The 13,278-nt window shown below is 47.3% G+C and overlaps 3 protein-coding genes across 3 annotated transcripts; 2 read left to right on the forward strand and 1 right to left on the reverse strand.

Moving 5' to 3' along the window:
* The first annotated feature begins 5 nt into the window (after positions 1-5).
* On the forward strand, positions 6-5,782 carry arhgef15a (Rho guanine nucleotide exchange factor (GEF) 15). The gene is made up of 16 exons (XM_028983981.1): positions 6-72; positions 181-475; positions 734-1,489; positions 1,569-1,608; positions 1,702-1,760; positions 1,841-2,076; positions 3,174-3,334; positions 3,421-3,573; positions 3,645-3,774; positions 3,868-3,942; positions 4,028-4,120; positions 4,214-4,368; positions 4,450-4,614; positions 4,770-4,855; positions 4,964-5,068; positions 5,449-5,782. Exons 2-16 carry the CDS (start codon positions 220-222, stop codon positions 5,598-5,600), a joined length of 2,622 nt encoding a protein of 873 aa, XP_028839814.1. The 5' UTR covers positions 6-72; positions 181-219; the 3' UTR covers positions 5,601-5,782.
* Positions 5,783-5,883: 101 nt separating this feature from the next.
* LOC114792221 (uncharacterized) lies at positions 5,884-10,584 on the reverse strand. Its single transcript, XM_028983146.1, has 16 exons — positions 10,555-10,584; positions 10,336-10,479; positions 10,191-10,259; positions 9,428-9,652; positions 9,285-9,381; positions 8,910-9,127; positions 8,390-8,543; positions 8,092-8,300; positions 7,890-8,007; positions 7,586-7,791; positions 7,024-7,138; positions 6,720-6,889; positions 6,487-6,578; positions 6,249-6,400; positions 6,112-6,155; positions 5,884-6,037 (listed from the first exon to the last, which is right to left on the reverse strand). The coding sequence occupies exons 1-15, from the start codon at positions 10,582-10,584 to the stop codon at positions 6,124-6,126; spliced, it is 2,031 nt and encodes a 676-aa protein (XP_028838979.1). The 3' UTR covers positions 5,884-6,037; positions 6,112-6,123.
* Positions 10,585-11,630: 1,046 nt separating this feature from the next.
* Positions 11,631-13,192, forward strand: LOC114792716 (mitochondrial fission 1 protein-like). Its single transcript, XM_028984079.1, has 5 exons — positions 11,631-11,720; positions 12,480-12,612; positions 12,715-12,791; positions 12,867-12,972; positions 13,095-13,192. The coding sequence occupies exons 1-5, from the start codon at positions 11,676-11,678 to the stop codon at positions 13,187-13,189; spliced, it is 456 nt and encodes a 151-aa protein (XP_028839912.1). The 5' UTR covers positions 11,631-11,675; the 3' UTR covers positions 13,190-13,192.
* Positions 13,193-13,278: the final 86 nt, after the last annotated feature.

Here is a 13,278-nt window from a genome sequence, read left to right on the forward strand (position 1 = left end):
GAGAAGTGGACATCAAGTAAGCACAAGTTCTTTTGCACTTCCATGGTGAGGACGGAAAAACTTCTGACCACGGTAGCGTATTATGCTGTCTTTCTAACGCTTAATGTGTGCATATTAAAACAGTTAAGTATTGAATTTACTGAAGCCTCGGATAAATACCAACCATATCATCTTTTCAAGGTGCCGTGGCTGTGATTTTGTGGTAGTATAGCAGTGAAAATGACGCTGCATTTGTGGAGGACTCCACCAGCCAGCAGACCCACCATTCCCCCCAAGCCTGTCCTGACCAGAGAGACGCCTGGCTCCAAGAATCCAGCGTTCGCAAGGAGGCCCATCGAGAGCAGCGCTACGGGGCAGATCCCCTCCGAAAGCAACACAACTCCACCTGAAACACAACACGTTCCCAGTCCAGACAAGCAGAAGAACTGGGGACAGGAATTAAAACGTCCGCTCCTTGGGGATGGCTGTAGATCAGGTAAAAACATCAGGAACCTGGATATGTTCGTTTGTGTGGTAGGTAGGAAGGTAACTCGTGAACAAGCTTTGGTCTGTAGAGTTTGGGGTAAATGAGAACCATTTAAAATCCATCTTATTGTGTACCAATATGACAAACAGGCACCATTATGGAGATTTTTGTGTTCTACAGCATGGTGATGGGTTCCACACGTTAGCCTTCGTGCCAGGTGATATAGACGGTTGCGAGTAACGCTGCATCTCACTTCTTTATTTTCAGCTCCAGACGGCAGTGATGAGGCTCGGTCGGGTCCGGTGGTAGAACGTGACCCGTGTTCTCCACCGGAGCCCTCCAGTCCCATGGAGGTGAAGCCGTGCTCCTGCATTTGTCATGAAAACAGACCTGGCATGAAGTTGGTCTGGGTGCCACTGGAGGACAATGATGTTGTCGTGGCGAAGGATGATAAAACGCCGGTGCAGAGCGTGGGAAGTAAGAGGGCCGGGACAAACGACCGCAGCAAAACAGGGACGATGAAACGGCCGATTGAAAGAGAAAGGAAGATGACGCAGAGACGACGCAGCTACGCCGTCTCTAAAAATTCACTCACCAAGAAACCCCTGAAACAAGCGGATTACGACACGCCCCCGCCACCGTACCTGTGCTTCAGCCAGGAAACACACGGGGACGACGACTACGAGTGCATGGACGATGACCCGCCCTCGCCAGCGACCCCAAACAGACTGCAGCAATCAGCAGGGCCTTCCGGTCTCCAGGGTCAGACACATAAACCAGGTGAACTGGACACCCAGTCCTCCCCCGCGCGGGCACCGAGGAAAGCAGGTACACCCCCACCCATCCCACCCCGACCCGTCACGACACACCAAGAGAAGAAGCCCCACCCTGCCACAAGCGGTAAGGTCGCCCTGAACCAAAGGACAAGTGTCCGGCCAGCCCTCTCGTTCATGCTGTCCCCTAGGGGTGGCCGTCCACCGATCAGACCGAAGGCCAGTCAGGTTTCGTCAGCTACAGATGAGTGTAAGTCCCCATTTCTTTCATTTAATCCATTTGGTTAATTAAAAATAAAAAATGAGACGAATGAATTCCTTTTACCTAGATGAAGACCTGAGCTGCGACTGTGAAATGGAGACAGAAGAGTAAATATGCTTTTCCTTTTGCCGTCTTTCACTGGACCTTCATCCTCAGTTGTTTCTTCAGCTGAAGCTGTAATCGATGTCTTCAATTTTCAGTGAACTGGAAGACGGGCCGAGGAGGATTTCCAGTGACTGGCAACCTACGCAAGATTACGGTACAGATGTCACCTGTCACACCTTTGAAGAAGCCACAAGGTGTCCAGTTTTGAACTTCAGTCTTGACGACTCTCAACAGAACCTCTGTACCAGATCTATCAAGCCAAGGTCATAGAGGAGGCCATCAACCAGAAGACTTCCTGTTCAAAGAGGAGCAGGTGCAGCCTGGCCTCAGACCCTCACCTTGACCCAGAACTGGAGGGTCCAGGGGGCAGGAGGGGTCCAGAGGAGGTGACCCTGTGGCAGGACCTGCCGGTGGTGAAGGAGAGTGGCATGTTGGACAAGCTCAGCCATGTCGAGTGCCAGAGACAAGAGGTAAGGGTCTAGACAAATGGTGTATTTGTTCACGAATCTCCACATTGGTAGATCCCCATCGATATAAAGACTAGATGCCGCGTTGAATGGGTCAACTCCTTTTAAATGAACGAACGTCTATCAGGGCCAAGGCGGAATACAGAATTCAAGCACCATAGACGGGCAAATTTGAGAAGCCATCTTTATATCTTATGGTTTGTTTCAAATGTCGGACATGTTTTTACGACCGAGTCGGTAATAAATTGATAGTGAAATGTTTTTTTGAAATATAGTATAATTATGTTCAAAATGTAATCTGCACATAGGTGGTGTTTTATTCGAAAAAATAATATCTTAAACTACACTCCTACTACATGCAGAACAATGCAAATACAGAGACAACAAAAATGTTCATTGAAAGAGCCTGGCAGTCTTCATGATAACCCTGTAGCGTGACCACTCATACATTCATATTTACACGGGTGGTAGTGGCCTAGCGGGTAACACACTCGCCTATGAACCCACTTACTACCATGGTGTCCCTGAGCAAGACACTTAATCCTGAGTGTCTCCAGGGGGGGGGACTGTCCCTGTAACTACTGACTAAGTCTGGATAAGGGCGTCTGGTAAATGTTTATCCAAGGTAACAGGCATTTGTATGGATTTCTGGAGAACTATAGACAATGAGCTGTTCACAATAAATCTTTCAGACAAGGAAAATACTTTATTTTTTATATTTAATATGAGAGAAGAACATCAATATTCCTGCTTATTTGGGCAAAAGGTCTGTGGACAATGAACTAACTATACAATACAGGTGTCTGAACAGAAGCGGTGACCGCAGAATCTATAACATGCAGAATGTTTTATTTGTCGCACACAAAATTCCGCAACATACAAGATTATAAAATAAAAATCGTACTTATGAAATGTTAGGACTTGATCCTTCATTATTACAGCCCTACGCGGGGCAAACATCCCGCATCACCACGTGTACCATCAGAGAAGTGTGGCTGAATGACCTTGGAACCCGGTCCAGATAAAGCAGAACTGTTGAGTGCGCTGTCTAGTGTTTATATCTCTGGGTCGAAGCCTATGACTTTTGAACTTCCTTGTAGAGCATGTTTGAGGTTCTGACCTCGGAAGCCTCCTACCTCCGCTCCCTGAAAGTCCTCAAAGAACACTTCCTGGGCTCACGGGAGCTGAATGACACGCTGTTGGTCCACGACAGGAAGACGCTGTTCTCCAACATCCAGCAGGTGTTTGATGCCAGTGAAAGGTAGGCAAGGGAGGAGGTCGATCGGTAAAAAAAAAAAAAAAAGCCAGATCAGAGAGTGATCAGAACTTTAATTGCCTCACACACAGATTTATGATCGACCTACTGGAGAGAGTGGACAAATGCGTGGTCATCTCAGATGTGTGTGACATCATCCACCACCACGCCACCAACCATTTCTCGGTGTATATTGATTACCTCCGTGACCAGGTCTACCAGGAGAAGACCTACAGTGCTCTAATGTGAGAATACCTATACCTATGTGAAGCACTTAACTGTAGTCCTCAAAAGTCAACCAAATTCCCCTACCCAGGCAGAGCAACAGGTGTTTTGCCCTGGTGATGCGGAGGCTGGAGGACTCCCCCCTCTGCAGGCGTCTTCCCTTCACCTCCTTCCTGCTCCTGCCCTTCCAACGCATCACCCGCATCAAAATACTCACCCAGGTGACGAGAAACGTTTCGTCCACATCTGTCTGTGTGGTCTACAGTGTGTTCTGATAGGTTCTCCTTCAGACCTCATCTTTCCCGTCCATTTAGAACATTCTGAAACGGACCCCTGAGGGCTCCGACGGAGAGAGCTCCGCCTCCCAAGCGCTGGCTGTGGTGTCTGAAGTAAGCCTCCGACGTGGACGGTACCCATACGCAGGCTGGATTACAACGCTCACCTCGCCCGTAACCCATAACCCACTTTTCCCAGATTATTAAAGAGGCAAACACACAGGTGGGCCAGATGAAGCAGATGGAGGAACTCATTCACATTGCCAACCAGCTGGAGTTTAACAAACTCAAGGTCGGTGCCTTTACTGATTTAAACATGCCGCGCCATTTTTAACGGAAAGACATGGAAGTTCAGCAGCCCCAATGAGTGGACCTGTTCTTGTAGGCTGTACCCGTTGTGACTAAAGCGCGTTTCCTGGAGAAACAAGGCGAGCTCCAAGAACTCTCCAAAGGCGGCTCCCTCTTCAGTGTCCGCTTAAAGCTCACCCCCGTTTACCTCTTTCTCTTCAACGATCTCCTCATCCTTTCCACTAAAAAGAGGTGAGTTCGCCGAGCTGGGCGCGTTGGAAGTGCTGCCATTAACGCTCTTCACAACATCACCCTCCATCTTCTGCACCCTAGTGCAGAGCGGTTTGTGGTGATGGACCACGCCCACCGATCGCTGGTTCAGGTGAAGGCAGCTGGAGATGGTGAGCCTGGCCCACGGTTCGAGCATGCGTTCTCACTGACAATTCTGGAGAACCATCAGGGTCACCGGTGTGAGAGACTACTGAAGGCCAACACAGAGTGAGAGCAGAAAATGGGTTATGTCAATCCCATGACCAATTCAACACACCAATCACCTCAAAAATCCCAAAATATTGGACATGACTGGTCCAGATCATCACACCCATTCTTCTTTAAAGTCCAGAGTCAGTTCATAGCTTCTTGTCCTCCTGCAGGTCAGACATGCACCGGTGGATGGCAGCCTTTCCCTCGGTCGTAGACCCACACACCCTTAGCGAGGAGGTGGTGTATGATTCCTGGGGTGAGTACGAGGGAATAATCTCAGTTTATGGAGCATAATTCTACACGCTTGTGTAGAGTTTACTGGTCAGTATTCAGTGGGCACTGCACTTCAGTTTGTGTGTCTCAGACTGCCCCCAGGTACAGTGCGTGGAGCGATACGCTGCTCAGCAGGCCGACGAGCTCACGCTGGAGCCCACCGACATAATCAACGTGACCCGCAAAACCCACGAAGGTGAGAACTCGCCAAACTCTTCAGTCATGTTTTCCCAGTTCACATAGAACATTTTAACTAAAGCACCGATAATCGGAGGAGAACAGTGGGGAAACTGCAGAGAAAGGGAGGAGATACACCTGGGCGTGTGATGTATTGTGAGGAGGTGGTTAAATCATAGAGAATGAGGAAGTAAGGTGTGTGAGAGCTGTCAACCATGTCTACAGGCTCCTCCCCTTTAATCAAAATGAATCTTCTAGATGTCAGAAAAAATTACACACAAGCAAAAATAAAGAGTGAAGTGATTGTCACTTGTGATACACAGCACAGGTCCCCTTGATCAAGGTACTGTCCCCGCAGCAGGTCAGGATACTATTTTCATCCTGCCTCTCACGGTTTAGGTTGGTACGAGGGCATCCGTCTCGCTGATGGACTGAAGGGCTGGTTTCCCAAAGCCAACGTAATGGATATCACCAACGAACACCACAGGAGACGCAACCTCAGAGAGCAGTACCGCATTTTACAGGCTGCCAGCCGGGCAGCCAAGACCTGAACCTTCAGCAGATGATCCTCAGCTTCCTGGGTGTGTTTTGAACTGCAGTAATGTTGCTAAAGCCCTTCAATTGTTGCTTCAACCAGCAGATCATATGCTTATACAAGGATGTCCTTTCTATAGCAAGATAAGAAAGCTGATCAAAAATTATAGAATATATATAGAATATGTTCTTAATATGTACTCATACTGTATAAAATATGCATTGTATATCCTATATTTCAAATAATAAAAAAAAAAAAAAATTCACATGAGTTGAGTTTTCATAAAAATTAAACAGCAGAATTTATGATCCAGAAAACAATTATTTTTTTTTTTTTTTATTAAATGCATGTAAGACCAGTAAGCAAATGGGCTAGCCCCGCCCACATGGACTCAAAGTCCCGCCCCCAGCGTCATGGTGACAGCGCAGGAAACTCTACATATAGAAGACATGACTACAAATAGAAAGACAGGAGATTATTACATGTTTAAAATCAAGCCATTACCATCTGCAACAAATTTGGCAAACCTGTTCCAGATGTCATCCAGCTGTCGGAGGTACATGTTTTGCTCCTAAAAAAAATAAGAAAAAAAAAAGAGCAACAGAAAACATTTAAAAATCACCAGTCAACTCCAGCGCTAGACGAGCTAATGAGTCAGACTGACCTATCCAGAAGGGACGTTTTCTGGCGCGTGCGGACCTGGGCGTCCGGGACTTCCTGCTGTGGGATGCATGTGGGAGAGGCGGCAGGCTGTGAGGCTGGTAGATTCCCAGGGTGCGGGTCCCGTTTGCCGGGTGAACGCACCCCACAGGGATTCTGGAGTAATAAGTAAAAATAATAATAATAAAACAAAAAAAATAATCACTGCAGACAGATATGCTCATAATCCATGCGCGTCTCACCTGAATTTGGGGTAATGGCTGCTTTGAAGCTGGGACAGGAAGGCCGGGCTGTATCTCACCTCATTCCTGTACTCCAGGAGGTCACCCTCAAGCTGAGGAGAAGCAAACATTTCACACTAGTGTTCACCGTAGGACAAGAAAGGATCCCTACAGTCAAACTCAAGGGACGCGATCAAATTATATGAACATTTAAAGCACTTATTTATATCAAGGTGAGAGCAAGTCCAACTCACAACTTTCATAGTACCACACGAGTCCACGTTAAAGCTGAATAGAGCCTGGGTCCCGTCAGTGAACAGGGGGCCACAGGCAGGGTCCAGCAACGTGACCCATTTCGGGTCGACGGGTGGAACCACGCTGGACATGTCTATCAAAACCACCATCTCCCCATCTGGCAAACAAACTGAGGGAAAAGGGGCACCTGTTAGGAACATTTGCATAAATTACAAATTCTCCTCGTTATTGGAAAAAAAAGTTTGACCGCCCTCAACATTATTATTATATTATTATTAGGCATAACACTAACTGGTTCTTTACCCAGTAATTCCCGCACTGGAAACACACACTGGTGTGTGTGGATCTGCTCCTCCCCTGTGTCCTTGTGCTTTATAGTCATCTGCACACTGACTGCAAGTCCTTGTAGACCAAGACCCTGAAATACAAAACAATGGGGCAAAAAAAAAAAAAAAAAAAAAAATCAACTACACATCTTGTAGCCTTTTGCAGGTTTATTTCCCTCCACCCCAACCGAATCAATAGTCTTCAGTTTAGAACGGCATTCAATTTCAATGAAAAAAATAGAAGTGTACATTTCAAACTCAAACTCATGCATTTTTTACTCAAATGTTAGGGACAACTGTTGGCAATGAAAGATGGTAGGGTGGTAGTTGCCTAGTGGGTAACACACTTGCCTATGAACCAGAAGACTTAGGTTCAAACCCCACTTACTACCATTGTGTCCCTGAGCAGGACACTGTGTCTCCAGGGGGGACTGTCCCTGTAACTACTGATTGTAACTCTGGAGAAGGACGTCTGGTAAATGCTGTAAATGTAAGACACCCCCATCCCCAGGGAAATTATGATGACGGCCAGGCCTCACCTCGTAGGTCATGCCTGGGGAGTAGAGTGGCACCTCCATGCTCAGGTGGTCCACCTGCGCCGACACGGTGTAGCCACCCAGCTCCACAAGCTCCCAGTCTAACCTGAGACCGCCAACGTAGACCTCCCACTGCCAGTCTATATTCCCATAATGCAACAGCAGCTGCACTCCTCTCTGCGTGCACCTCGCTTCGACACTGGGCAGGACTACAGAAACAACAAAAACATTTATTTATTTATTTATTTTTTTTTTTAGGTGAGAACAATAGGCTAAAAGGTACATCAGAAAGATAGGAACCACACACCTACATCCTGGACGTCAGACTCCACAGTGGCTGTGTGGTGGTAAAGCTGAGCCTGGGGAGATATGATGAAGGAGAAGACCACAGACAAGGTGTATTTTCTGTACTGGTCTCCCAGATACTGTAAAGATCAACAAAACAAGATCAAGAGATTCAGATTTGGGGTGCAACCATGTCTACTTGCAGATTTGCCCGCGATTCTCACCTTCTGAGAGACGACGGGATGGGGAAACGGGACCTCCAGCAGGTAGCCATGCGTACCGTTAGGGAAGGGGACATGAGAGAGCTTCAGCCCCAGACCATCCGCCTCAACCCAGGCCACGGGATGGCCGCCCACCGTGATATTCACCAGGGACACGTCATGAGGGAAGGCACCCAGAATCAGAGAGAAGACGCCTTCAGCGGGGACAGTGTCTGGAATGGGGGACAGGAACCATGTCCAATCATGACTTTTTGAATACTTTTTGGAATTTCGTGCTGCTTCTGACTAAATAAAGCCTCACTGTTGATAAGTACTGGGGTCCGAGGCAGCTGCACGAGGTACAGTGGCCTGAAGGTGCGCTGCTGTGTCAGAGTCCACTGGGCGTCCTGCCACTGGTGCAGGTAGAAGAGGTCAATAAAGTAGGACTGGGAGTACTGGTTGTTGTTCACGTGGCTCTGGGAAAAGGGACAAACTGTGAGCAAGTGAACAGAAAGGAACGTAAGAGCAAACCGCTAGTTCCATTCCGTTCAACTGATCAGTCAGTGATCTAACTACATACTGTATAAACAAATATAACTAATAGTACCAGTCAAACTACTATGGTGGTAGTAGCCTAGTGTGTAACACACTCGCCTATGAACCAGAAGACCCAGGTTCAAACCCCACTTAATACCATCGTGTCCCTGAGCAAGACACTTAACCCTGAGTGTCCCATATTTTACATGGGTCATATTTTCCTTGCTTGAAGCGCTGATAATCTGCCTGTTGGTGTTGGTAGTGGGCGTGGTCATAATCGTGATGCGAACAGGGGGAAAACGCACCTTCAGGAGGCCTCCCTCAGCTCCGAAGGGGACCTGGATCTCGACGGTGCCGCCGCGCTCCAGGACCTGGTAGCCCCTCTGATTGGCTAAGCAGTCGCTGAGAAAGTGGTTTTCTATGCCCACCCTCACCCCCCGGTTCCCAAAAGGGGGCTGGACCAGGGCCGAGAAGACCTGAGGAAAGGACCACACTACATGGGACCCCTCCAACCTCGCCTTGCCTAAGGAGGAAGACAAACGCCAGCTGACCTCTAGAAATCCGGTCTAGACATCACGCATTTTGAGAAAACGAACAAAAATAGGTGGGAAGTCAGAAAGGCTCTGGAAACAGAAACAGGAAGTAGCCATAGAAACCGGGCAGAGCTGGCGGGTACGTACGAGTGGGACAGGCTACTGATGTGTCCACTTTGAGGATCATCCACTGGTGTTTGTACAGGACCATGGCAGTGACCACCTCCACATCAATCCCCATCTCCTAGAAGGAAACAAAATCAAGAGAACCGTAAGCAGCGGCGCAGGACGCACCTCATTTTGACTGCGGTTATCTGTATTCGGCGCGCCTGCACGGTGTAGGACAGTCTGGACCCATAAGCACAGCGCAGGAGGATGCGGGACTGGGTGGTGTTGACGTGGTAGCCCAGGAGATGCGCCATCTGAACGGGCACGGTCTCCTCCTTCATGGCGCCCGTTTCCTGATGCGGTAGGCGGAACACCACGCGCCACTCCCTCAGGCCCGCCTCTGAGCCCTGGGCGGAGAGGGTTAGATTAGTTCCGGGGATTACCTCTAAACTGTTTTACCGTGAGAAGTACTTAACACACTGAGATTAATCTGTTTTGTTTAAGGAAACGTCAGACGTAAAATATGGTTCTTTACTTACTGCTGCCACCCCTTTACACACAGATATCGCAAGAACCAGAAGACCCAGGTTCAAACCCCACTTACTACCATTGTGTCCCCGAGCAGGACACTTAACCCTGAGTGTCTCCAGGGGGGGACTGTCCCTGTAACTACTGATTGTAAGTCGCTCTGGATAAGGGCGTCTGGTAAATGCTGTAAATGTAAGCAGCCATGGAAAAAGGTGTAGCGGCCATTAAATAAGATTTTGTCGTTAGCTCCCTCCAGCGGCGTTACACCGGTCCACTGCGGTGTAAAAACATCTTAAAAAGCTACAATTTAACTGGATTCAGATCGGCACACTGTCACCGATACCCCATCCAGGTCATTTGATCCTGATTTGACCGAGAACCGATACACCACAAACGCCTTCGTGATCACAGGCATACCAGGGGAGCCGGGGTCATCCATTCTGTCCCCTTGTGATTGTCGGGAGGGGGCTGTTTCACGACCGACACCTACAACCAAAAAATCTATAAGATTTCACGTCTCGTCAAGCGCGTTTTCTATCTCACAAACGGCGATGGATTTCACCTCCATGTAGTTCTCCTCGCAGACCATCTCCCTGGGACTCCAGGGCTGCTGCAGCAGGCAGGTGAGCAGCAGGGGGTAACCGCGCTCCTCGTCAGTGGAGTCACGGTTGATGAACCACACCAGCAGCCGGAACTCAGCGTCATTCTGGAGGCAAAACGACCCATTAACCAATAATACATTGACTAGTTAATACAGCGGACGATCAGACACGTGACCAGCCTCTCCGGTATCTCGCCTGGTTTTCCACATGGCACGCGAGGTACGAGGCTCTGAGGACCAAGTCTCCCCTAGAGTCCAGGACTATGTTGTAGCCACATTCCACGGCATGCTGGCCCAATAAGGAGTGGACACCATTGGAATCTGAATCAAGAAGAATAAACTGAAGTCAACAAGGTCGTCTGCTACGGCGTGCCGGAACTGCCTCCGCCTGCACCAACCTTCAGCATCAAGTCGAAACTCAGAACCAAGAAAGCTGGACTTGACCAGGAGCCAGAAATGTCGATCCTGACACTCGGTCCTGAACATGCCTGCATCGTGACAAACGACAAGCATTCCCACAGGCTGAACAAACGTGCAAATCAGGCCGCCGGGCTGGAATTCAGCCACTCACCGATCGGTATGGTGTCAGGCACAGAAGCTGGGAGCCAACCAAGCCAAAGAAGACTACGCAAACAGCAAAGGGACGTGATGAAAATGTCAGAAGGAATTCTGAGCCACTATATAACCAAATAAAGACTCACCACAGCACTTTTTTATACTGCATTACTGGAATAGTCGAGATGTAAGAGTTTTCAAAAGCAAAAAAAAAAAAACAAAGACGAAAGGCTTCCCTTTCTAACCTAACTATGTGGATAACGCGTAGGAAGAGGTAGGAAGATTTGACCTTCGTGACCTCCACACGGAGCGCCTGACAGGTGACCGACTCCCTTAATTAGGCCACACGACACGTGACCCCGAGCGGCGCGTTGGAATCTGGAGAATGAAGAGAGATCTTTATTAATATTTAGTCGTTATTTAGAGGTTGACATTCTGTAACTGAGCAAGTTTTTTTATTTTTAAACAAATATTGCAGCCGTTCTGCTCCTGGGCTTTAAGGGGTTGCCAGATCACGACTGCATTGACGCGATTATTTCGGAAATATTTTTAATTAGTTAATTTACTTAGTTTGGGTTTCTAGTGTTTTAAAGGGCGAATAAACGAACACATTTCGCGATGTTCAAAAAATATTTGAAACTAGTGTTTATTAAGCGAACCTGGCAATACGCTTGGTCATGTGACCGCTCCCCTTTCCGGAAGAAAACACCACCAACAACAACAACAAAGGAACCACTTCCGGGAACATGGAGGCCGTCGTGGGTGAAGTTGTCGCCCCGGAGGATCTTGAGGTGATTTGTCGCCGTCGTTCAACACGTCCGTGCGAATTGACACGCACATTGATCGCAGTCAATGCAGCCAGCTGCTTGTTCCGCCAAAATCTCCACATTCTGCGCCCCACCCAGCATCTGGTGACGCATTTAAGCGGTGAATCGGTGCCTCTTACCGATTCGATACTAGTATTTAGAGAATAAAGTGTCCTGCTGTTTGCAGGAGGCTGAGATTAGTCTGTCACGTTTAAGGAAGCATCAAATTAAATGCTTCAGTAAAGTTAAACAAAAACCCGGAAATCCTTACTTTCACAAAGTCACGTATGTCTGTCAACTTACACACACGTTGTTTTTTTTTATCCCTGCTTCTGACAAATTGTAAAAAATCTGAAATAATTCAGCAATAAAAGTTCCAAGTGGAAAGACGGGGAATGGTTTAATTTACATTAAAACAGCGCCTTTCACACTTGTGAAAGCCATATATAATAAAGTATAGGTTCGGGCTCTTATTTTGCAGCGATATGAAGAGCGGCTGAATTATTTAGCATTTTCACATTTATCTGCTGCATCGATTGAAAAAAACAACATATGTGTGAAAGTTGACTGACATGCATGACTTTGTGATGAAAGTGGAGATTTCCAGCTTTCTGTTTAATCTGCAAGAGAAAATCCAGCAAAGACCCGCGAATGTCTGTCGAATACAGAGCGCAGAACTTGACCGAGGTGTATAAAACATTGCATGTATCAGTGAATAATAGTTGTTTATTTTTTTTTAAATAGAATTTTCAAAACAAGTATAATGCCGAGCTGGCAAAAGGGAACGTCTCGAAAGATACAAAATTTGAGTATTCATGGTGCCTGATCCGGAGCCAGAGTCCAGATGATATCAAGAAAGGCATTGTGTTTCTGGATGGTTGGTAAAATATCGAAGAAAAAAAAAAAAGATTTTTAAAAATATACTGTCAGAATATTCAACCAATGTAACAACTAACAAAAACCTTTTCTATTTTAATAGAGCTCGTTCATAAAGGAACCAAGGATGACCAGAGAGATTACTTGTTCTACCTGGCAGTAGCAAACTACAAACTGAAGGTTTGTGTTTTTTTTTTTCTCTGATTCACAACATAAATCAGCCCTTCGTCCTTAACATCTCACTTTGTGTGACAGGAGTATGAGAGAGCACTGAAGTACATCAGGACGCTGCTGAAAAATGAGCCTGGGAATACACAGGCCCTGGAGATGGAGAAGCTGATTGAGAAAGCAATGAAGAGGGGTGAGATGTCTAGAGCAACATTCTGTCGTTTTCCAGCAAATATGGAACATTATGTAGATAAATATTTCAAGCGTTTTGTTGTACGTGTGCAGTTCTGATAACTTCCTTCTTTTGCCTTTCAGATGGCTTAATTGGCATGGCGATAGTGGGGGGCATTGGCCTGGGTGTTGCAGGACTGGCTGGACTTATTGGTTTGGCTGTGGCAAAGAAGGCCTGATGCCAAAACGGGAGACGCCTACAGCTTTAAAACACAGTGTTCCAAAAGTGCCACCACTACTGCAGGTGCATTGGAACCTGATCATAGAC

The sequence above is a fragment of the Denticeps clupeoides genome, chromosome 6, assembly GCF_900700375.1.
Source record: "Denticeps clupeoides chromosome 6, fDenClu1.1, whole genome shotgun sequence".
NCBI lineage: Eukaryota > Metazoa > Chordata > Actinopteri > Clupeiformes > Denticipitidae > Denticeps > Denticeps clupeoides.